The sequence below is a fragment of the Meriones unguiculatus genome, chromosome 19, assembly GCF_030254825.1.
Source record: "Meriones unguiculatus strain TT.TT164.6M chromosome 19, Bangor_MerUng_6.1, whole genome shotgun sequence".
NCBI classification, from domain to species: Eukaryota; Metazoa; Chordata; class Mammalia; order Rodentia; family Muridae; genus Meriones; species Meriones unguiculatus.
Window position 1 is genome coordinate 4,703,869 of NC_083366.1, and position 23,736 is coordinate 4,727,604.

Here is a 23,736-nt window from a genome sequence, read left to right on the forward strand (position 1 = left end):
TCATGCCAGGTATGTTAGCACGCACCTTTAATATGGGAGGGGGAAGCAGAGGCAAGTGGATCTCTGTGAGTTCAAGGCCAGGCTGGTCTACAAAGCAAGTCTAGGACAACCAAGGCTGAACAGAGACATCCTGTCTCAAAAAGAACAAACAAAAAATTCACATATTTAGACTACTATAAAGGGACCAGGGTGGTTGTATTTATATATTAAATTTAAGTCAAATTGCTTTGTAAACATATGAGTGACCACATAAATTTTCGCAGAGTAGGCTATAAGTAAAACAAATATATATAATATATATATAATAAAAAAATATATATATATATATATATATAAGAGACAGTGTAGGCTATAAGTAAAACAAATGAGCATAAATCCCAGATTCTCCAAGCTTGGACCAGCTTCTTAATTGTTCACATTTAGATTTGTATAAAGATGAAGTGAGGGGGGGCAAGATGGCGGCGCCAGGAGAACACTGTGTCTGAGAAGCGGGACAGCACTCTCCACGCAGCGACCAGGAGACTGAACTCTGGGCCCTAAAACTACAGCGATCGTGGTTCCCAGGTGAGGGGAGGCTCCCACAGTGTGGGAATTGGTTGGGTCCACTCTCCAGCGCTGGGTAACTCTGGCACTGGGTCTCCAGGCGGGAGCTGCATGCCTGCGTGTCCCAATCACTTTCCCAGGCTGACTGGTGGGCACAAGGGTGCCAGAGACTGGGAGTCCCAGTCGCAAGAAAACCCCACGGGGAAGGAAAGTTACGAGACTGATCACGGGTCACCCAGTCTTTCTCTGGAAGGTCTCACTGACCGTGGGTACCTGCCACCATCACAACTGAGCTCCCACTGTGAGGCTGCATGTGGAGAGCAGCTGCATGCACAGCTCAAAATCCCTACTCCCTCTTCAGAGGAGGCAGGAGGTATCCAGCAGAATCTGCCACAGACCACATTGTCTGTACCCCAACCCGAGATTGGGGCTGAGAAAACCCAATCCTTTCAGGCACTCTCCCAAATGCCGCCATAACCCTGCCCCGGTGGAGCAGAGGGATAGAGAGGTGCACAGCAGCTTCACAGTGCCAGGACCCCAGTGCTGCCAGCTGCTCCTAGCAAACAAACTTCAGCTCTTGATCTGGGACTGTGGTCATTCCACACGTCCTGAGACTCTCCCGGGTCAAGCGCATTAAAGTCTAGCACCAAGTCCTAGCACCGGCGGCCCCCCAACCCCTGGAAGAGAAATCCGGGCTCAGGATCAGGACTAAAAAGTCCTAACACCTTCTGACCCCCCCCCCTGAGAGTACTGCCATAAGCTTGCCCTAGCGGAGGGGAAGGGCAGAGGGGAAGGACAGAGAGGCAGCCTGCCACAGGACACAGCACCCCCTCTCTAGCTCACCCAGCGGCCCCTGGCAGAGAAACCCAAACTCAACCCTACCTGGTACTCTCTTGAGATCAGCAAACAGAGGTTCTACCACCAGGCTGCTTCTGGCAGAGAGATCTGGGCCTGGGATCTGGGAACGAGAACACTCAACCTAACTCTTTCCTGTGCTACCCCAGGACCAGTCAACATAACTCCTCTTGGTAGAGGGAAAGGACAGACAGGCAGCACACAGGAAATGTGGACACCGAGTCCTGTGGCCACCGTGTCACAGAGCTGACTGTTAGCCTACCCGTGCATTTTCCACACCAGGACCAAATCAGAGAGTAGAAGCCCTATGCGTTCCAACTGGTCCTGCAAGAGAGTGAGTGAGCCTTCCAGGGAGAGTTTGCCCCAGACTCAGGGCCTCTCCACAGAAGTAACCAGATGAGATCCCTGACACCCACACCCTTAGTGTGAGCATCATAGGGATTCTTGGGATAGCAACCCCAACGTTGAAGCCTCTGCCTTGTGGGTCCACCAGTGTAATCTAGGCAAACAGTCCCTGGATATCAGACAGAACTGCATAATAGTAGCCTGCAGGCCACTGCAATAGTCAGAGAATCCGTGCATGCACACGGCACCCGCTAAAAACACATTCAAATAGCGCCAGCGTCATATTCCTTACTTAGGCAAAACTGAAACCACAACGCACACTCCCAAACCAGTGAACCTCTCTCATCTTCCTGAAAAAAAAAAGTCCAGAAAACAGAAAGAGACGATCATAGCCCGAATTACAATCTCGAGGAACAAACAGTGAGGGTTATAAATAACCAGATGGCTAGAGGCAGACATAAAAACACAACCAATATAAATCAGGACATAATGACCTCACCAGCAACCCCACAAACCAATGGACAATTCAATTGACTAGATATACAAGAAAATGACCTCAAAACTATGTTTCCCCAGCTATTAGAGGCCCATAAAGATGAAATGAACAAAGCCCTCAGAGAAATAGCAAAAGAAATTGAGACGAACAAAGAGGAAACAAAGAGAGCTCTCAGAGAAATGACCATGAAAATTGAGGCAAACAAAGAAGAAATGAACAAACCTCTCAAAGAAATGTCCACACAAATGAAAGCAAATGAAGAAATAAACAAAGGTCTCATAAAAATACAGGCAATTATACCCAAAGAAGTAGAAGTACAATTAGTGACACATAGAGAGGAAACGGACAAAAACATAGAAGCTCTCATTGAAAAGCAGGACTCCACATTCAAACAGATGAAGGAAATGGTGCAAGACATGAAAATAGAATTAGAATCAATAAAGAAAACACAAATAGAGAAAAAACAGGAGCTGGAGAACATAGAGAAAAGATCAGGAACTACAAAGGTAAGCATCACCAACAGAATATAAGAGATGGAAGAAAGAATCTCAGGAGCCGAAGATACACTTGCGGAAATTGACAGGTCTCTCAAAGAAAAAATAAAAACAGAAAAGTTCCAAATATAAAACATCCAAGATATCAAGGACACCATGATAAGACAAAACCTAAGAATAATAGGAGTAGAAGAAAAAGAAGACATCAGGCTCAAAGGTCCGGAAAATATATTCAAGAAAATTATAGAAGAAAACTTTCCCAACTTAAAGAAGGAGATGCCCATAAACATACAAGAGGCCTACAGGACACCAAGTAGACTAGAGCAGAAAAGAAATCCTTCACGCCACATCATAGTCAAAACACTGAACCTACAGAACAAAGAAAAAATTCTAAAAGCAGCAAGGGAAAAAGGCCAAGTAACATATGAAGGTAGACCTATCAGAATCACACCAGATTTCTCAACAGAAACTATGAAAGCCAGAAGGGCCTGGACAGAAATCATACAGTCCTTAAGGGACCACAGATTACAAGCCAGACTACTATACCCAGCAAAACTTTCAATCAAAATAGACAGAGAATTCAAAATATTCCATGACAAAACCAAATTTAAACAATATCTACATAGTAACCCAGCTCTATAGAAGTTACTAGAAGGGGAACTCCAAACCAAAGAAAACAACTACATCTAAGGAAACAGAGGAAATAGATAACTACACAGCAAAAAACCCAAAAGAATACAAGCAATGAAACTCAGTGACACCACCAACCCCACATCAAAAGTAAGTAACAATTGTTGGTCACTAGTATCTATCAACATCAACAGACTCAACTCACCAATAAAAAGACACAGACTAACAGAATGGTTGTGGAAACAGGATCCAACATTCTGTTGCATCCAAGAAACACACATATGCAACAAAGATAAACACTACCTCGGAGTAAAGGGCTGGAAAAATGTTTTTCAAGCAAATGGTTCCAGAAAACAAGCAAGAGTAGCCAACCTAATATCTAATAAAATAGACTTTCAACCCAAGTTAATCAAAAAAGATAAGGAGGGCCACTATATTCTCATCAAAGGAAAAATCCACCAAGAGGACATCACAATTTTGAATATCTATGCCCCAAATACAAGAGCACCCACATTCGTAAATGAAACAATATTAAAGCTTAAATCACACATTGATCCCAATACCCTAATAGTGGGAGATTCAACACTCCACTCGCACCAAGGGACAGATCAACTAGACAGAAAACAAATAAGGAAAGAAAAACACAGAGACCCTAAATCAAATGGACCTAATAGACGTCTACAGATCTTTTCATCCAAACTCAAAAGAGTATACCTTCTTTTCAGCACCTCATGGAACCTTCTCCAAAATAGACCATATAGTTGGTCATAAAGCAAGCCTCAACAGATACAAAAAGATTGAAATAATCCCTTGTATTCTATCTGACCACCATGGACTAAAGCTGGACCTCAACAACAACAGAAATAACAAAAAGCCAACACGTTCATGGAAACTGAACAACTTGTTACTCAATGACAGCTGGGTTAAGGAAGAAATAAAGAAAGAAATTACAGACTTCCTAGAATTCAATGAAAATGAAAACACAACATACCCAAATTTATGGGACACATTGAAAGCAGTGCTCAGAGGAAAATTTATAGCACTAAGTGCCTGCAAAAGAAATTCATACCATCACATACAAACAACTTAATGGCCCAACTGAAAACCCTAGAAAAAAAAGAAGCAGATATACCCAAGAGGAGCAGATGGCTGGAAATAATCAAACTCAGGGCTGAAATCAATCAATTAGAAACAAATAAAACTATTCAAAGAATCAATGAAACAAAAAGCTGGTTCTTTGAGAAAATCAACAAGATAGACAAACCCTTAGCCAAACTAACTAAAAAGCAGAGAGAATCTATCCAAATCAGCAAAATCAGAAATGAAAAGGGTGATATAACTACAGACACTGAGGAAATACAAACAATCAATAGGTCATACTACAAAAGCCTATATGCCACAAAATTTGAAAACCTAAATGAAATGGACAACTTTCTTAATAGATTCCATCTTCCAACATTAAGTCAAGATCAGGTAGAAAGACTGAATAGCCCTATATCCCCCAAGGAAATTGAAGCAGTAATTAATAGTCTCCCCTCCAAAAAAAGCCTTGGGCCAGATGGTTTCAGCACAGAATTCTACCAGACCTTCAAAGAAGTGCTAACACCAATTCTCCTCAAACTATTCCACAAAATAGAAACAGAAGGTACATTACCAAACTCATTCTATGAAGCCACAGTCACCGTGATACCTAAACCACACAAAGACCCAACCAAAAAAGAAAACTTCAGACCTATCTCTCTTATGAACATTGACACAAAAATACTCAATAAAATACTTGCAAACCGAATCCAAGAACACATCAAAGATATCATCCACCATGACCAAGTAGGCTTCATCCCAGGCATGCAAGGGTGGTTCAACATATGGAAATCCATCAATATAATCTACCACATAAACAAACTGAAGGAGAAAAACCACATGATCTTCTCCTTAGATGCTGAAAAAGCATTTGACAAAGTCCAACACCTATTCATGTTTAAAGTCTTGGAGAGATCAGGGATACAAGGCACATATCTAAACATAGTAAAGGCAATATATAGCAAGCCTATAGCCAACATCAAACTCAATGGAGAGAAACTTAAATCAATCCCACTGCAATCAGGGACAAGACAAGGCTGCCCACTCACTCCATACCTCTTCAACATAGTACTTGAAGTCCTAGCCAGAGCAATAAGACAACTAAAGGAGATCAAGGAGATACAAATCGGAAAGGAAGAGGTCAAAGTGCCACTATTCACAGATGATATGATAGTATATATGAGCAACCCCAAAAATACAACCAGAGAACTCCTTCAGCTGAAAAACACCTTCAGCAAAGTGGCAGGATACAAAATCAACTCAAAAATATCAGAAGCCCTCCTGTATACCAAAGACAAAAGGGCCGAGAAAGAAATTAGGGAAACAACACCCTTCACAATAGCCACTAATAACATAAAGTACCTTGGGGTGGCACTAACCAAGCAAGTGAAAGACCTGTTTGAGAAAAACTTCCAGTCTCTGAAGAAAGAAATTGAAGAAGATATCAGAAGGTGGAAAGATCTCCCTTGCTCATGGATTGGTAGGATTAATATTGTGAAAATGGCCATCCTGCCAAAAGCAATCTACAGATTCAATGCAATTCCCATCAAAATACCAACTCAATTCTTTACAGACCTTGAAAAAAAGATTCTCAGCTTCATATGGAGAAACAAAAAATCTAGAATCTCCAAAACAATTCTGTACAACAACAGATCATCTGGAGGTATCTCCATCCCTGATCTCAAGCTGTACTACAGAGCAATAGTAATAAAACCTCCATGGTATTGGCATAAAAACAGAAAGGAGGATCAATGGAACCAAATAGAAGACCCAGAAATAAACCCACACACCTATGAATACTCGATATTTGACAAGGAAGCCAAAACTAGTCAATGGAAAAAAAGATAGCATCTTCAGCAAATGGTGCTGGTCCATGTCTACATGCAGAAAAATGCAAATAAATCCATATTTATCACCCTGCACAAAACTAAATTCCAAGTGGATCAAAGACCTCAACATAAAACCAGATATTCTAAATCTGTTAGAAAAAAAAAAGTGGGGAACAGCCTAGAACTCATTGTCACAGGAGAAAACTTCCTGAACAGAACTCCAACAGCACAGGCTCTAAGAGCAACAATCAATAAATGGGACCTCATAAAACTGAAAATCTTCTATAAAGCAAAAGACACCATCATCAAAACAAAATGACTGCCCACAAATTGGGAAAGAATCTTCCCTAACCCTTTATCTGACAGAAGACTAATATCCAGTATATATAAAGAACTAAGGATGCTGAAAAGCAGCAAACCAAGTAATCCAATTAAAAAGTGAGGAACAGAGCTAAACAGAGAATTCTCAACAGAGGAATATCGAATGGCAGAGAAACACTTAAAGAAATGCTCATCCTCATTAGCCATCAGGGAAATGCAAATCAAAACAGCCCTGAGATTTCACCTCACACCCATCAGAATGGCCAAGATCAAAAACTCAAGTGACAGCACATGCTGGAGGGGTTGTAGAGAAAGGGGAATCCTCCTCCACTGCTGGTGGGAATGTAAACTGGTACAACCACTTTGGAAATCTATCTTTCTCAGACAATTAGGACTAGTGCTTCCTCAAGACCCAGCTATACCACTGCTAGGTATATACCCAAAGTTTGCTCAAGTACACAAAAGGGATACTTGCTCAACCATGTTTATAGCAGCTTTATTTGCAATAGCCAGAACCTGGAAACAACCCAGATGTCCATCAACCAAGGAATAGATACAGAAATTGTGGTATTTTTACACAATGGAATACTACTCAGCAATCAAAATGGAAGAAATCATGAAATTTGCAGGCAAATGGTGAGATCTAGAAAAGATCATTCTGAGTGAAATATCCCAGAAGGAGAAAGACAAACACGGTATATACTCACTTATATAGGCCTATAAGATATGATAAACATAATGAAATCTATACACCTCAAAAAGATAATCAAGAGAGCGGACATGGGGTAAGATGATCAATCCTCGTTTAGAAAGACAGATGGGATGTGCATTGAATATATAACAGGAGTCTACTGAGGGCATCTGAAAGAGTCTAACTAGCAGTGTTTTCAAAGCAGATACAAAGACTCATGACCAAACCTTTGGCAGAGTACAGGGAATCATGTGAAAGAAGGGGAGTTAGTATGATGGGGAAAGGATAGGAGCTCCACAAGGACCAAATATATCTTGACACAGGGTCTTTTCTGAGACTGACATTCAACCAAGGACCATGTATGGATATAACCTAGAACCTCTGCTTGGATGTAGCCTTTGGTAGCTCAGTAACCATTGGTTTCCCATGGTGAGGGGAACAAGGACTTTTTCTAACAGGAATTCAATGGCTGGCTCTTTGACCTCCCCACCCCCCAAGGGAGGAGCAGTCCTGTTAGGCCACAGAGGAGGGCTTTGCAGTCAGAAGATACCTGATAAAACAGGACTGGATGAATGGGGAGGAGGTCCCCCCTATCAGTGGACTTGGAAAGGGGCACAGTGGAGATGAGGGAGGGAGGGTAGGATTGGGAGGAAATGAGGGATCGGGACACGGTGGGATACAGAGTTAATAAAATGTAACTAATAAAAAAAATAAATAAATAAAGGATGAAGTAAGGACAATATCTCATTTAAACTGACTGTAAGAATTCTATGGCTCCAAGTCATTCACTATTAAATTATGCCATTACAATTTTATCACATCCCGATTTGGTCTTCTGCATTGCATTTAACACCAACCACTCACAAACTCCTTGAGTTTAAAGATCCACTCACCCTGTTTCTTACTGTATTACAAATATGAATAATTCCAAGCTCTCAGTAGATGTTCAGAGGATAAACGATGAATGGAAGGAAAGAAAGTAAAGGCAGACAATGAGAGAGTATGAGAGAAGAATAGGAGAAACTTTAAGGTTAAACAGTAGGCCATGCTAAAGCACACTGTCCAGGAACTGAAAGGCCAGCAGTGGCCAGCAGTGTGAGGAAGTGATGATAGAAGGCTTCAGTAAAGCCTTCTTCAGTAAAGCCAGTAAAATATTTCACCCAGCATTAGCCTTTTAGACAGAATCAGAAACTATATATTAAACACAATTGTGTGTGTGTGTGTGTGTGTGTGTGTGTGTGTGTGAATATATTTAAAAACCTTTGTGCACATACATGATTTTTTAGGGCAGATTTCTAATAGTTTACTGAAAATGTTATGAATTTTTAAGTTCCACCAAATTTTATCCAAATAGTCTACAGTTTATACAATTATGACCAATGATAGAAATCCTGTCTCCTAATACCATCACAACATCTCAGAGAATTATGTTCATAACAAATGCATTTTTTTTCATTTAAATTTTCTAACTACTCAGGAAAATAAAAAACATTTCTATATTTAATTTTTATAAGTTTCTTTAAATATTCTTTTTCTTCTTTCTTTACTTTTTGTTCCTTGAACATGAAAAGCAGTTTGTTTTGATTTATTCGGGGAATGTTTTTTAGATTAAGGTTACTATTCCTTTATTGTTATATGCTTTTCAAATAATTTTTCTAACTTTTTAAATTGCTTCAATGTTATACATATGTAAAGAACCTGGTCAGTAATAAACATAGCTTTAAGGAAAAGCGAGTTACAAACACTCCCACGAGAACCTCTGGATTGGGGCTAAGGGACCCAGAGCTCATGAAATATTTCTTGTTGGCAAAAACATCTGGAATACACATTGTGAGAGTAGATGGAAGCCATGGTTTCTGAGGAGAAACCCGAGTAGTAGTTACAGTCGTCCTACAGTGTGAAGGCATTTTATGTGACTGAATTGCTTAGGGTGGTTAGAATGATGAAGTTTCAGACATTTCATACCAATAAAAAGTGATATCTCTATCTCCCTGTATTTCATAAAGATATTTAAAGAATATCAAAAATCATATTATACTAAAACACTTCAATCTCCAAATAAAAAAGTGGCATCATTATTAATTCTATCAGCTAATTTCTAATTTTAAACAGAACTTATATAGTAATGGGTAGTATCAACAATCACTTTTTTAAAATTCACTAATTCTTTGTTGTATTAAAATCAGACTTTGCTAAAATCAGCAGAAAAGAAGTCTCACGGAAGTCAACCTTCTTTCCTGAGCATCATTATCTTCTGTAATCTCCACTTAGAAGTGAATCTCCCAAAAACATGACGTTACTAAATTGTAACCAAGCATACTCTGTGTGAAATATCTAATAGGAAAATATGGAAATATCTAATAGGACAAATGATGCTGGTCTAACTGGATGTCTACGTGTAGAAAAATGAAAATAGATCCACTCTGCACAAAACTAAAGTCAAAGTGGATCAAGGACCTCAATATGAAACCAAACACACTAAACCTGTTAGAAGAAAAAATGGAGAAGAGCTTTAAACTCATTAACAAATGAGACAATTTCCTGAACAGAACACCAACAGCACAGCCTCTAAGAGCAACAGGCAATAAATGGTACCTCATGAAACTGAAAAGATACTGTAAAGCAAAGGACACTATCGTCAGAACAAAACAACTACCTACAAATTGGGAAAGGATCTTCACCAACCCTATATCTGACAGAGGGCTAATATGCAGAATATATAAAGAACTCAAGAAGTTAAACAACGACCCTGAGATTTCACCTTACACCCATCATAATGGCTAAGATAAAAAACTCAAGTGACAACACATGCTGGAGAGGATGTGGAGAAAGAGGAACCTTTTGCCATTGCTGGTGGCAATATAAACTTGTTCAAGCACTTTGGAAATTAATCTGGCACTTTCTCCGACAATTAGGAATAGTGCGTCCTCAAGATCCAGTAATACCACTCCTAGGCACATATCTAAAATATCCTCAAGTATACAACAAGGACATTTGTTCAACCATGTTTGTAGCAGCTTTATTGCCAGAAGCTGGAAACAGCCCAGATGGTCCAGAAATTGTGGTGCATTTACACAATGGAATATTACTCTTGTAATTAAAAACAAGGAAATCATGAAATTTGCAGGCAAATGGTGGGAACTAGAAAAAAATCATCCTGAGTGAGGTATCCCAGAAGCAGAAAGGGTATACACACAAGGTATATACTCACTCATAAGTGAATATTAGACATATAATGTAGGATAAACACTAAAATCTGTACACCTAAAAACAACTATTCAAGGAGGACTCTGGCTAAGATTCTCAATCCTCATTCAGAAAGGCAAAGAGGATGGACATCAGAAGAGGGAGAAAACAGGGAGCATGACAGGAGCCTGCCACAGAGGGCCTCTGAAAGACTCTAGCCTGCAGCGTGTCAGAGTGGGTGCTGAGACTCATAGCCAAACTTTGGGCAGAGTACAGGGAATCTTATGAAAGAAGTGGGAAATAGTAAGACCTGGAGAGGACAGGAGCTCTACAAGGAGAGTAACAGAACCAAAAAATCTGGGTACGGGTCTTTTCTGAGACTGATACTTGAACCAAGGGCCATTCATGGGGATAACCTAGAACTCCTGCACAGATGTAGCCAATGGTAGTTCAGTGTTCAAGTGGGTTCCCTAGGAATGGGAACAGGGACTATCTCTGACATGAACTGGTTGGAATGATTACCTCCTCCTCACAGGGAAGAAACCTTACCAGCCCTCAGAGAAAGACAATGCAGCCACTCCTGATGAGACCTGATAGACTAGGATAAGAAGGAAAAAGAGGAAGATCTCCCCTATCAGTGGACTGGGGGAGGGTCAAGGGTGAAGAACAGGGAGAAAGGGTGGGTTTGGGAGACGAGCACAGAGGGAGCTACAAGAGGGATACAAATTGAATAAACTGTAATTAATACAAATTAAAATTAAAAAAGAGGACAGGAGCTCCACAAGGACCAAATATATCTGGGCACAGGGGTCTTTTATGAGACTGTTTCTCCAACCAAGAACCATGTACGGATATAACCTAGAACCTCTGCTCAAATGTAGCCCATGGTAGCTCAGTATCCAAGTGGGTACCCTAGTAAGGGGAACAGAGACTATTTCTGACATGAACTCAATGGTGGGCTCTTTGGCATCCCAGCCTCTTGAGGGAGGAGCAGCCCTGCTAGACCACAGAAGACGACTTTGCAGCCAGTCCTGAAGACACCTGATAAAATAGGGTCAGATGAAAGGGGAGGAGATCCTCCCCTATCAGTGGACTTTGGAAAGGGGCAGGGAGGAGATGAGGGAAGGAAGGTGAGGTTGGGAGGGAATGAGGGAGCAGGATACAGCTGGGATACAAAGTTAATAAACTGTAACTAATATTTAAAATAAATAAATAAATGAAAATAAATTTTTAAAAAGAGAGAGAGAGAGAAGACAAAGAAAAGGACAGGAGCCTTCCACAAAGGACCTCTAAAAGACTCTACCCACCAGGATATCAAAGGAGATTCTGAGACTCATTGCCAAACTTTGGGCAGAGTGCTGTAATCCTCATGGAAGAAGAGGGAGATAGAAAGACCTGGAGGGGACAGAAACTGCAAGGAGAAAAACAGAGTCAAAATACCTGGGCCCAAGGGGGCCTGCAGAGACCAATAGTCCAACTAAGGACCATACATGGAGAAGACCTAGAAACCCTGTTCAAAGGAAACCCAGTGGCTGCTCACTCAGTTTCCAATTGGTTCCCTAGTAAGGGGTACAGGACCTGTCTCTGACATGAAATCAATGGCCTGCTCTTTGATCACTACCTTTTGTGGGGTGCTGCTTTGCAAGGCCACAGAGGAAGACGATGCAGCTAGCCTTGATGAGACCTGATAGGCTAGGATCAGATAGAAGGGGAAGAGGTCCTTCCCTATGAGGGGACTGGAGAAAGGGTGTAGTGGGAGGAGAGGAAGGGTGGGTGGGACTGGGAGGAGACAAGTGAGGGGCTGTAGTGGGGATGCAAAATGAATAATTTATAATAAATAAATACATAAAAAATTAAACTTAAAAGAAAAAATGTGGTACAGAGCTAAACAGAGTATACTCAATAGAGGAATATCAAATGGCAGAGAAACACTTAAAGAAATGCTCAATGTACTCAGTCATCAGGGAGATGTGAATCAAAATGACCCTGAGATTTCACCTTACACCCATCAGAATGGCCAAGATGAAAAACTCAAGAGACAACACATGCTGGAGAGGATATGGAGAAAGGGGAACTCTCCTCCATTGCTGGTGGGAATGCAGACTTGTACAATCACTTTGGAAATAAATCTGGAGCTTTCTCAGACAATTAGGAATAGTGCTTCCTCAAGATCCAGTAATACCACTCCTAGGCATATATCCAAAATATGCTCAAGTATAAGGACATTTGTTCAACCATATTTGTAGCAGTTTTATTTGTAATAGCCAGAGTCTGGATACAACTCACACATCCCTCAATGGAGGAATGGATACAGAAATTGTGCTACATTTACACAATGGAATACTATTCAGCAATTAAAAACAAGGAAATCATGAAATTTGCAGGCAAATAGTAGGAACTAGAAAAAAAATCATCCTGAGTGAGGTATCCCAGAAGCAGAAAGACACAGATGGCATAGACTCACTTATATGTGTATATCAGACATATAATATAGGATAAATATACTAACATCTATACACCTAAAGAAACTAAGGAGGACTTGAGGAGGACTCAAGCTAAGGTACTCAATCCTCATTCAGAAAGGCAAAGAGGATGGACATCAGAAGAGAAAGAAAACAGGGAACATGACAGGAGCCTGCCACAGAGGGCCTCTGAAAGGCTCTACCCAAAGCAGATGCTGAGACTCATAGCCAAACTTTGGGCAGAGTGCAGAGAATATTATGAAAGAAGGGGAGATAGAAACACCTGGAGGGGACAGGAGCTCCACAAGGACACCAACAGAGCCAAGACTCTGAGCTCAGGGGTCTTTTCTGAGACTGATACTCCAACAAGGACCATGAATGGAGATAACCTAGAACCCCTGCACAGATATAGCCCATGGCAGCTCATTCTCCAAGTGGCTTCTCTATTAATGGAAACAGGACTGTCTCTGACATGAACTCACAGTGGCTGGCTCTCTAATCACCTCCACCTGAGGGGGGAACAACCTTACCAGGCCACAGAGAAGACAATGCAGCCAATCCTGATGAGACCTGATAGACTAGGGTCAGATGGAAGAGGAGGATGACCTCCCCTATCAGTGGACTAGGGAGGGGAAAGGGAGAAGAGGGAGGAAGAATGAAATTGGGAGGGGATGATGGAGGGGGCTTACAGCTCAGATACAAAGTTAATACATTGTAATTAATAAAAAATTATAGATAAAAATATAAAATCTTAAAAAATAATTGAGTAAAAACAACCACAAAAAAATTAACTAGTGGCTTTATAGCACACATCATCCAGAAAGGCTTCTTTTATTTTTAACTTTCTAGTGGGAGCCCATATTTTCAAATTTTTTTATAGTCTGTAACAATCCACTCAACATTGCTAAGATGAAGAGGTCATTTGAATCCAGAAAGGATGAAGACTTACTTATTGTCTTTTCTAGTCTCAGGAAGAATTTACTGAAAAGCAAGAGAAGCAAACATTTTAACACCACACTCATTTCACATGATTAATTTTTTTGACCCATGGAGAAGGCGCCCCAAAAAACCTCTACCCTGGGTATTTTAGCATCTCTATCATCCCTGGACAGCAATTCAAGGCCACATTTAAGGTCACAAGCAGTTATTCTCCAGGGTATAGTGTGCTAAAAAGATAAGTTAATCCTTTGCATCTTTACATATTACTAAGAGAAATAAAACAGAACAGAAACACAACAGGGTTCTCTAAATATGAAAAATAAAAAATACACTGGATGGAGGTAGCAGAAATTTCTCTGGAGACCAAAGGTGACAGTAAGGAGAGTCCTGCAGTGCAAGAGAGCATTATAGCCTTAGGCTAAATATAAAGAGCCTCTGTGAAAAGAAGTACTAACTCAAAATATCATTAAGCTCTCTCATTCAATCACATTATAGGGGGACAATTCACTTATTAAAACAGTAACAGGGATTTGGAAATTCTGTTAATTTGCAGAGAGTAGTAACTGATCATAGTAAAAAGAAAGGCCACAACTGGGATACCTGGGTTTACCTTTGCTTTGCGAAAACGGTAGACCACCAGCATGCTGACAAAGTCCAGCAACATACACAGAGCTTGAAAGGAGATGATAGCCAGTCGCAGGTACTTATCCTCCTGGACAAAGCATGGACGGTCATCAGCACAGAAGGGGCAGCCTTCTCTGCAAGGCAGGCAGATGTGGGCTTCCTCAGACACATCATTTGTGCTTCCTGAAAAACGGTGATCTGGACCCCTTCCTGAAAATTCCAAATAAAACCACAATGTCATTTGTACCTCCAAGGTAAGTGAGAGTGAAGAGAGATAGACCCTCATCACTCCATTTTCTATTAATTATAGACCTTTCACCAAATCCCCTACTAAGAGCTAGTTACTTTGGTTTTGGACTTAAATCTCTTTTGATTCCTTTGACTATAAAATTGTCATTCAGAGTAATTGAGAAAAAATAAGGAAAAATGGAAACAAAATATGTCAGGGGCAGGGAAAAATTTGCTAAATCTTTGATAACATCATCTTCCACTCATGGCTAATGATACTCCTTAAAGCACAGGCCATACTACAGACACATTTATTAAAAAAAAATTAAAAAGTGTGGAAAGTGGTTGTGTTTGATGTATCAAGTAAATGGACTCATCATTTTTGGAACATCTTGATGTACATGACATAGAATCTAAAATGAGATTACTACTCCTTAATTCAGCAGAGATCTCAGTTCATTCTATCTAAATTACATAAAATGGTACTTAAACAACAGTTGTTTATTGTGCAATTGCCTAGCAATGCTACATCCTTTAGAATCGATCCATACAAGCTCTCATGTAATTCCCACTTGACACACCATGAGACATTTCTGTGCTCTTTGGTTACTGATCCTATTGATCTTCCAATTTTAGAATTGTCTGCTTCTCTGATTAAGCTTAAGTTTTCACTGAAACCCAGTACCCAGTGTATCAATTGTTGACTGGAGCAACGTACACTAAAAATAAACTAACCATAACAGTATTAGAGAAGAAATAACAAGAAGCTCTGGAAGCCAAATGAGACATTTGAAGAGAGAGGAAAACAAACCCTTGACAAGTAAAACATTAAGATTGCCATAACAGAAAACTAGAATTTACAGGAAAATATCTGAATTTGTTGAAATATGATGACCTAAGAAAGACCATTATCACTAGGGACTTTAACCCTAAGTAATCTTCAAGATGACACCTTCCAAGCTACTGGTGGTTGAAAATAGGCTACTAAGGCTTACTGGCTAAATATATAATAAGAAAGAGTATTATTTCAGTAGAATTCTATTGAACAAAGCAAATAAGGAAAGTCAGTAGGACTAAGAATGGTAATTGACTTTGATTCTATATTGTGTTCTCTTCAACAGAAACAAGATTTTGTTGCAACTGGAGTCAACAAAAGAGAGTCTGGAAGTTTAGGAGAGATATAGGTAGATGAAAGACTTGCACACATTGGCCAAGGAAGCCAAGAACATTGTCTTGCTAAGCCATCACCAGAGAAACTTTCTCCCACAGTAGATAGGAACAAATACAAAGACCAACATCCAGGCAACATGCACAGAGTGAGAGACCTTAAAACACTTCTTCCTAAATTGGACATCTCCATAAAATTTCTCCCCTTCGGACCCAGGAAATCCTGGAGGTAGAAAGAATGCAAGAGCCAGAGGGGAAGACACCAAGGAAACATGGTCCTATAAATCAAAATGATCAAAGCACAAATGAACTCACAGAAACTGAGGCAACATGAACAGGCTTGCACCAGATGGTGTGCTAGAGCTGAAAGAAGTGGACACAAGCACCCACTCCTGCCCCAGAAGCTATCTGCAATTGATAACCACTAGCAAATAAAAAGTTAGTTTCCTTCAAGGGAGTCTCACTGGGAAAACATATTACTCTTAAGAGTAGGCTGCATGCTCAGCCGCAGATTGCTATCAGAAATGATCTCAACAGCCTCTTTGGAGGTTCTTTGTCTCATAATGTCATGTGAGGGCTTTTTAAAATTACTTTTATATTATTACTATTTTATTTATATTTAATATAATACTTATATTTATTTATGCTCTATATTTTTACCTTACAGGTCATTTGAATATATATCATGGCTTCCAGTTTAATGTTTTTATGGGATTCCTGAGTGTGAGAATGAGGGTCTCTATGTCTGTGTCTTTTCTTGTTTTTTTTTTTCCATCTTTGTATTTGGATGTGTTAGTTTTGTCATATCATATCAAATCATATCATTATCCCTTGGAAGCTTGTTTATTTTCTAATGAGAAAGAAAGGGGATGGATTCAGATGGGAGGGAAGGTGGAAAGGAAATGGGAAGAATAGTGGAAGGGGAAACAGTAATCAGGATATATAGTATGTGAAGAAAAAAGAAAGAAAAAGATTTATAACAACAAAGAAGAATTGCAAACTCAGTTCACACTACAATCAAGAGCTCAGTTGAAGAAATCAACTCTGGAAACACTTAACATTTCTTCTAACAGTGAAAGAGCTCAACATGAAGTAAAGATTTTCAAATTTTGTTTGTTTTGCAGAGATATATTTTAAGGTTAAAACATTTTGAAATAAAGATAACAGTAAATATATAAGCCAATCTTATAGAGTCTGTTATATCTCAGCAAAGCAAATATGTGTTGGGAGTTGAGGAAACATTTATATATATTTTTAGAATAAAAATGATAATGAAATTTATATTATGTATATAGATTATGTATATAGATTCATATATATACAGATATTCATTAATCTATCAATAACAACTAGGTTGATTGCAAATCCTTACTCTAGAGAACAGCATCAGTAAATATGGTGGTGCAAATATCTACTGTAGTTGTAGAGTTCTCTAAACATATGCCCGAGATGAAACAGCTAGGTCATATGGTACCTCTATTGTTAATTTTTTGAGAAATCTCCAAACTGATTTCCATGGTGACTATATTAATTTGCACCATCATCACCAGCAAATTCGGTTCCTTTCTCTCCACATCCTTTCCAACATTTGTCATAAAATTTCTTGATGATGGCCATTTTGACTGGGGTGAGGTGGTGTCTCAAAGTAATTTTAATTTTCACTTCCCTGATGACTAAGGACATTGAATATTTTCAGAAATAGTTATTGGCAACTTTTTGGAAAACTGTATATTTAGTCCATTTTCCCATTTGTTGATTGACAGTATTTATTCTCTTAGTACTTCATTTGTACAATTCTTTGTTAATCCTAGATATTGGCCCCCTATCTGAAGTGTAGCTGGTAAAGATCTTTTCTCATTCTCTAGGCTGTCTGTGGGCTCTTCTTGGTGTTTTCTTTGATGTATAGAATTTTTTTTTAGTTTCATGTAGCTCCACCTGTTGATACGTGAGGATAGTACCTGTGCTACAGATACTCTGTTCAGAAGTTCCAGCCTACCCTAATGTCTAGAGGGCATATCTTACATTTTCTTCTAAAAGTTTCAGTGCTATAGGTTTTTTTTTTTTAATTCTTTATTAATTACACTATATTCACTTTGTTTCCCCCCGTGGTTCCCTTCCTCCTCCCGTACCAATCCCTCTCTTCCTCCACCCTCAGCATGCATGCACCTCCCCAAGTCCACTGATAGGGAAGGTCTTCTTTTCCTTCCTTCTGATCCTAGTCAATTAGGTCTCATCAGGAGTGGCTGCATTGTCTTCTTCTGTGGCCTGGTAATGCTGTTTAGATGTAGCCCGTGGCAGTTCAGTATCCAAGTGTTATAGGTTTTAAAGTAGAGTCTCTGATCCTTTTGAAATAGTGTGAAAGATAAGAGTCTCATGTCAGTCTCCTGCAGGTAGAAATCCAGCTTTGTCTGTACCATGTGTTTCTCTGCCAGTCTATATTCCTCTACAGAGAATTCTCTGTTTAGCTCTGTACCCCATTTTTTTAGTTGGATTATTTGATTTGTTGCTTTTTAACTTCTTTAGTTCTTTGTATATTCTGGATATTAGACCTCTGTCAGATATCGGTTGGTGAAGATCTTTCCCAGTTTGTAGGCAGTCGTTTTGTCTTGACAACAGTGTCTTTTTCAGCCTGCCTTCTTATAGACCCCAGGACTACCAGCCCAAAAATGGTACCACCCTCCTTCACAGATCACAGATTGAGATAATGCCTTGCATTATAGATAGTTTCCTTGCAGCTAAATCTCATGGAGACATTTCCTCAAGTAAGGCTCCTTTCTTTCTTGATGACTCTAGTTTATCAAGTTGACACACAAAAGTAGCCAGTACCAGGGTCTTTCACTTTTTTGGTTAGATATATTCTTAAATACCTAATTTTTAGTTATTTTGCCAGAGATTTTTTTTCCTATTATCTTTTTCTTGACAGACACTATTGGTATAAACAACAGTTACTGTATTTACATTGATTCTGGACCCTCCTACTTTTCTATGTTTATGTCCAAAAGTTTTCTAATAAACTTTTCTATTTTTATTTCAATTATATCTTTCTCTTGTCAAGTTGGTATAGCTAAGAATTAAGAACTATATTGAGTTGAGGTTTTTGTGGGTGGGCTGGTGTTCCCCTCCCTCTGCTAGGAGACTAGTCTAGTGGGTGTCCTCTTCAGTCTCTATGGCTTCTGCTACTAAGAGTCTCTGCTTGAATACCCCTCATATTCTCCCTACTTAGTAGTCAGGAGCCTACCCTGACTTAGATCTCCAGTTTGTCACAGGGATGCCCCCACTCAGTCTCTCTTTTCTCTACAGGCCTTCTGTCCTTGGCCTGGTTCTCCCCGGGTCTGATCTCCACCCTCAAACTTCTCTGCATGCCCTCTCTTACCTTGTTCCCTCTCCCCAGCCACTAATTTTCTTTATTCTATTCCCCCTTTCAAGTGAGATTTATGTATCCTCCATTTGATGATCCTTGTTACTTATATTCTTTGAGTCTCTGCCTTGTAGTCTGTTTATCCTGTGATAGATGGCTAACATGCACTTATAAGTGAGTACATACCATGTGTGTCTTTTGGGTCTGGGTTATTTCACCTAGGATGATTTTTCCTAGTTCCATTGATTTGCCTGAAAAATTATATGACTTCTTTGTTTTTAATAGCTGAGTAGTATTCCATTGTATAAATGTGTAAAGTTTCTATATCCATTCTTCAGACGGACACCTAGGTTATGTCCAGATTCTGGCTATTATAAATAAAGCTGCTATGAACATAGTTGAACAAATGTCCCTATTGTATGGTGGAACATCCTTTGGATATATGACCAGGAGTGGTATAGCTGGGTCTTGAGAAAGAAGATATACAGGGATAAAGATAAAGCAGAGATTGAGGGAATGTCCAACCAATGCTTGGCCCAGCCAAAGACCCACCCTATGGAAGGGTATCAACCCCTGGCACTATGAATGATACTCTTCTAAGCTTGCAGACAGGAGTCTATCAGAGTTGTCTTCTGACAGGTGCTACCCAGCAATGCCTCAAAACAGATGCTGAGATTCACAGCCAAATATTGGGCGATGCATAAGCAGTCTTGTGGAAAAGTGGGAGGAAAGAAAAAAGTACTTGAAGGTGACAGGAGCTCCACAAGAAGACATAGCCAACTAACCAGGGTCCAAAGGGGCTTGCTAAGGTGAAGCATGAACAAAGGACCATGCATAGACTGGATCTAGGCTCCTCTACAAATATGTTGCCAATGGGCAATTTAGGCCTCATATGGGCCCTTCAGTAAGGGAAGTGGGGACTGCATCTGACACAGATTCTGTTGCCAGCTCTTTGATCATTTCCCCTCTGATGGACTGCCTTGCCATACCACAGGGAAAGAGGACAAGGTAAACCTTGATGCTTCTTGATGAGCTGGGGAGCATGGGCTCATCAAGATGTAGAAAAGGGCTACTCCCCTTTTCTAAGGAATAAAGGAGGGTGGAGCGTGAGGGGAAGGAGGGTATGACTGGAAGAGGAGAAGGAAGATATGATAAACTTAATGAAATCTATACACCTAAAGAAGATAAACAAGAAAGAGGACCCAGATCAATCCTCACTTGGAAAGACAAATGGGATGGACATTGGATGTAGGAGAAAACAAATAACAAGACAGGAGCCTACCACAGATGGCCTCTGAAAGACTATACCTAGCAGTGCATCAAAGCAGATACTGAGACTCATAACCAAATCTTTGGCAGAGTGCAGGGAATCATATGAAAGAAGGGAGATTTAATAAGACCTGGAGAGGGCAGGAGCCCCACAAGGACCAAATATATCTGGGCACAGGGGTCTTTTATGAGACTGTTTCTCCAACCAAGGACCACGTATGGATATAACCTGGAACCTCTGCTCATATGTAGCTCAGTATCCATGGTAGCTCAGTATCCAAGTGGGTACCCTAGTAAGGGAAACAAGGATTATTTCTAACATGAACTCAATGGCGGGCTCTTTGACCTCCCCACCCTCCTCCAAAGGAAGAGAAGCCCTGCTAGGCCACAGGACTGCAGCCAGTCCTGAAGATACCTGATAAAATGAGGTCAGATGAAAGGGGAGGAGGTCCTCTCCTATCAGTGGACTTGGAAGTAGGGAGATGAGGGAGGGAGGGTGGGATTGGGAGGGAATGAGGGAGAGGGCTACAGCTGGGATACAAAGTTAATAAAATGTAACTAATAATAAAAAGTTTTAAAAAGGAAAAAAGAGAAGTAATGGGGCCACAACCAGGATGTAGAGTGAATATTAATTAATTAATATTATATAATTAATTAATTTTATAAAGAACTATATTGAATAAAAGAAAGGAGAATGGGCATCCTTGCCTAATTTTTGACTTTAGAGGAAATGCTCTGAGTTCACTTCTATTTTATATATTGTTGACTATAGGCTTGTTGTATAGAGTCTTTATTATTTTGTGGTATAGTCCATCTGTTCCTAAATTCTCCAGAGATTTATCATGAAGGCATGTTAAAATTTTTACATATCTTTTTATTGTCAATTAAAACAATTATGTAGTATTTATTCTTAAATTTATTTATATGATATAGAAGCCAGGTTAAGGCAGAATTCAGAAAAGATTAAAGCAGAAGTATGATGCAGTATGGCCTATTGTTTTATGTGAAAGAAGAATCAGCATAAAATAGTAAGACCTAACACAATAGTTTGATGTAGTGTTGTGATTTTCTCCAATAGCAACATAACAGAAACATGTGGAAAGGACACAATAGCTGCAGGAGAATATGGAGGATTGTACAATGATACTGTTTAAGGCTTAATTCTAATCCTATTTCTTAATGATTAATAAATATACTACAAGGATCTGGACTGGATCTGAGCTGGAAGCCTCCTCTTTGAGGACTGGCTGCCATAGCACCAAAAAGTACCATTCAGGAGCCCAGAAAGGGAAGCAGCCAATGGTCCTGTCAAGTTGTGATACCTATGCACCACAGTGATGACCAGCCTGGCATAATCGCCCTAAAGGTGCAATAGTGACATGTTTATACCCTGGTGGTAACCAACAGCTTTCTAATTAGATTCAAGGTCTGCTCCAACAAGAGGTAGTGGAAATAGAGCAAAGTACCTGTGGCTAGTGAAGTCACGAATCTTGGAAAATCTTACAACCACCATTTTAGTAAACCAGCATATACACTAACTATGTTCTAAATATTTCTTCTTGTACCCACATATAGTATGGATCTCACTCCTCATCAAAGAAATATCTCTTTGCATAGATTGGCACCATTGCTGAAAAATACAACTGATTGAACTGCAGAAAGCAAATGACTATTGGGTGCCCAGCTCCAACTGATGAATCTTTTAGACAGCTCCTGATCTAAGGCTCAGAAATCATCAGAAGATGAGGCAGAAAGACTGTAGGCATGAGAAGAACAGGGAGTTTGCTGTGAGACTGAGTCTCCTAGAAATGTTAGTAAAACTGCACCCATGATGCCGCATTAACATTACTGCCTAAATAAGTAAATGCCAATGAACATGCTGACATGGAAAGTGGAAATCTCATGGAGCCTCAACCCTAGACAGAGAACTGCAGGCAATCAAGAGAGTGGGAGAGCTGGTCGTCAGTTTATTTTGTTGTTGTTGTTCTGTAGATTATAACTCAATTCCTGGACGCTGAGATACTCTAGTTCCAGTGCTGAACAAAGTACCACATGCACTCCAATTTCCTCCTCAGATAAGACTAAAATAGGACAGGATTTATGGATATAGAAGTGAAGTAATTAGATATAAAATTCCAAATCACTCTATAATGTGTGATATTATAATAAATTTCATTGATCAGATGACTATTTCAGTATCCATAGATAAAAGAAAATTTGTTGGAAAATAATCATGTTTTACTCTTTTATGCAAAAAAAACTAAAGATAAGGCAAATAAAGTGATGTTGTACAAGATCCTCTTTCATATTTTTCTTAACATCATTTCTCTATCAATTTGTGATAGTGTACATAGCTGTTGGTATAATTTTCTTGTGGAATATATAGAATTTACCCTGGTTCATTCAAATGCTGATTTCTCTACCACCTATCTGGTTTAAATCCAGACATTGCATTGTGATGTTTATTCTAAGCATCGCCTGTCTCAAGTTTGTGTAAACATGCCACCATTTGTTCTCTATAATTTCAATTAAATGACCAGCCTCAATGCCAAGCTATGGAGAGAATAGGGTGGGACATCCTGATGCATGCAGGGGAGAGAAGGAGAACAGAGATGGGCAGGAGAGGTCTTGGAACCATGAGGAGAGATGAACTAGATATAAGCTATGACTAAAAGCATGTATAATGGTTGAAATCTGAATGGTAGGAAACTATGTAGGCTTGGAGATTTAGGATTAGGTAACTATTGCCCAGCATTGTGCTCTAGGTTAATTAAATAAATCCTAGTCTCTGAGTGGTGATTTGGGTATACAGCTGGTTTAGGAATAACTGCTGCTTAACCAAAAGATAAGTTAATAATAAATATTAGTAACCCACAACAATAAGCACCCCCAAAATTTCTACAAGAGAACCCCTACAGCTGATAACAGCTTTAGCAAAGTGGCTGGATATGATATTAATTTTTAAAAAATCAGTAGCCCTTCTTTATAGAAATGACAAACAGGCTGACAAAGAAATTAGGGAAAATACAGCCTTCACAATAGCCACAAATAATATAAAGTATCTTGGTGTAACTCTAACCAAGCAAGTGAAAAATCTGTATTACTTCAAGTTTCTGAAGAAATTGAAGAAGATATCAGAAGATGGAAAGATGTCACATGCTTGCAGATCAGTAGGATTAACATAGTAAAATTGGTCATATTACCAAAGGCAATCTACAG

The 23,736-nt window shown here is 39.6% G+C and overlaps 1 protein-coding gene across 1 annotated transcript in view; it reads right to left on the minus strand.

Annotated features, from left to right (window-relative positions):
• The window catches only part of Gpr158 (G protein-coupled receptor 158), a 561,148-nt gene that overhangs the window by 260,499 nt on the left and 276,913 nt on the right, over positions 1-23,736 (minus strand). Inside the window, exon 4 of the mRNA XM_060373102.1 lies at positions 14,482-14,705. Coding sequence (XP_060229085.1) covers positions 14,482-14,705 — 224 coding nt within the window. The remainder of the gene's footprint in view (positions 1-14,481; positions 14,706-23,736) is intronic.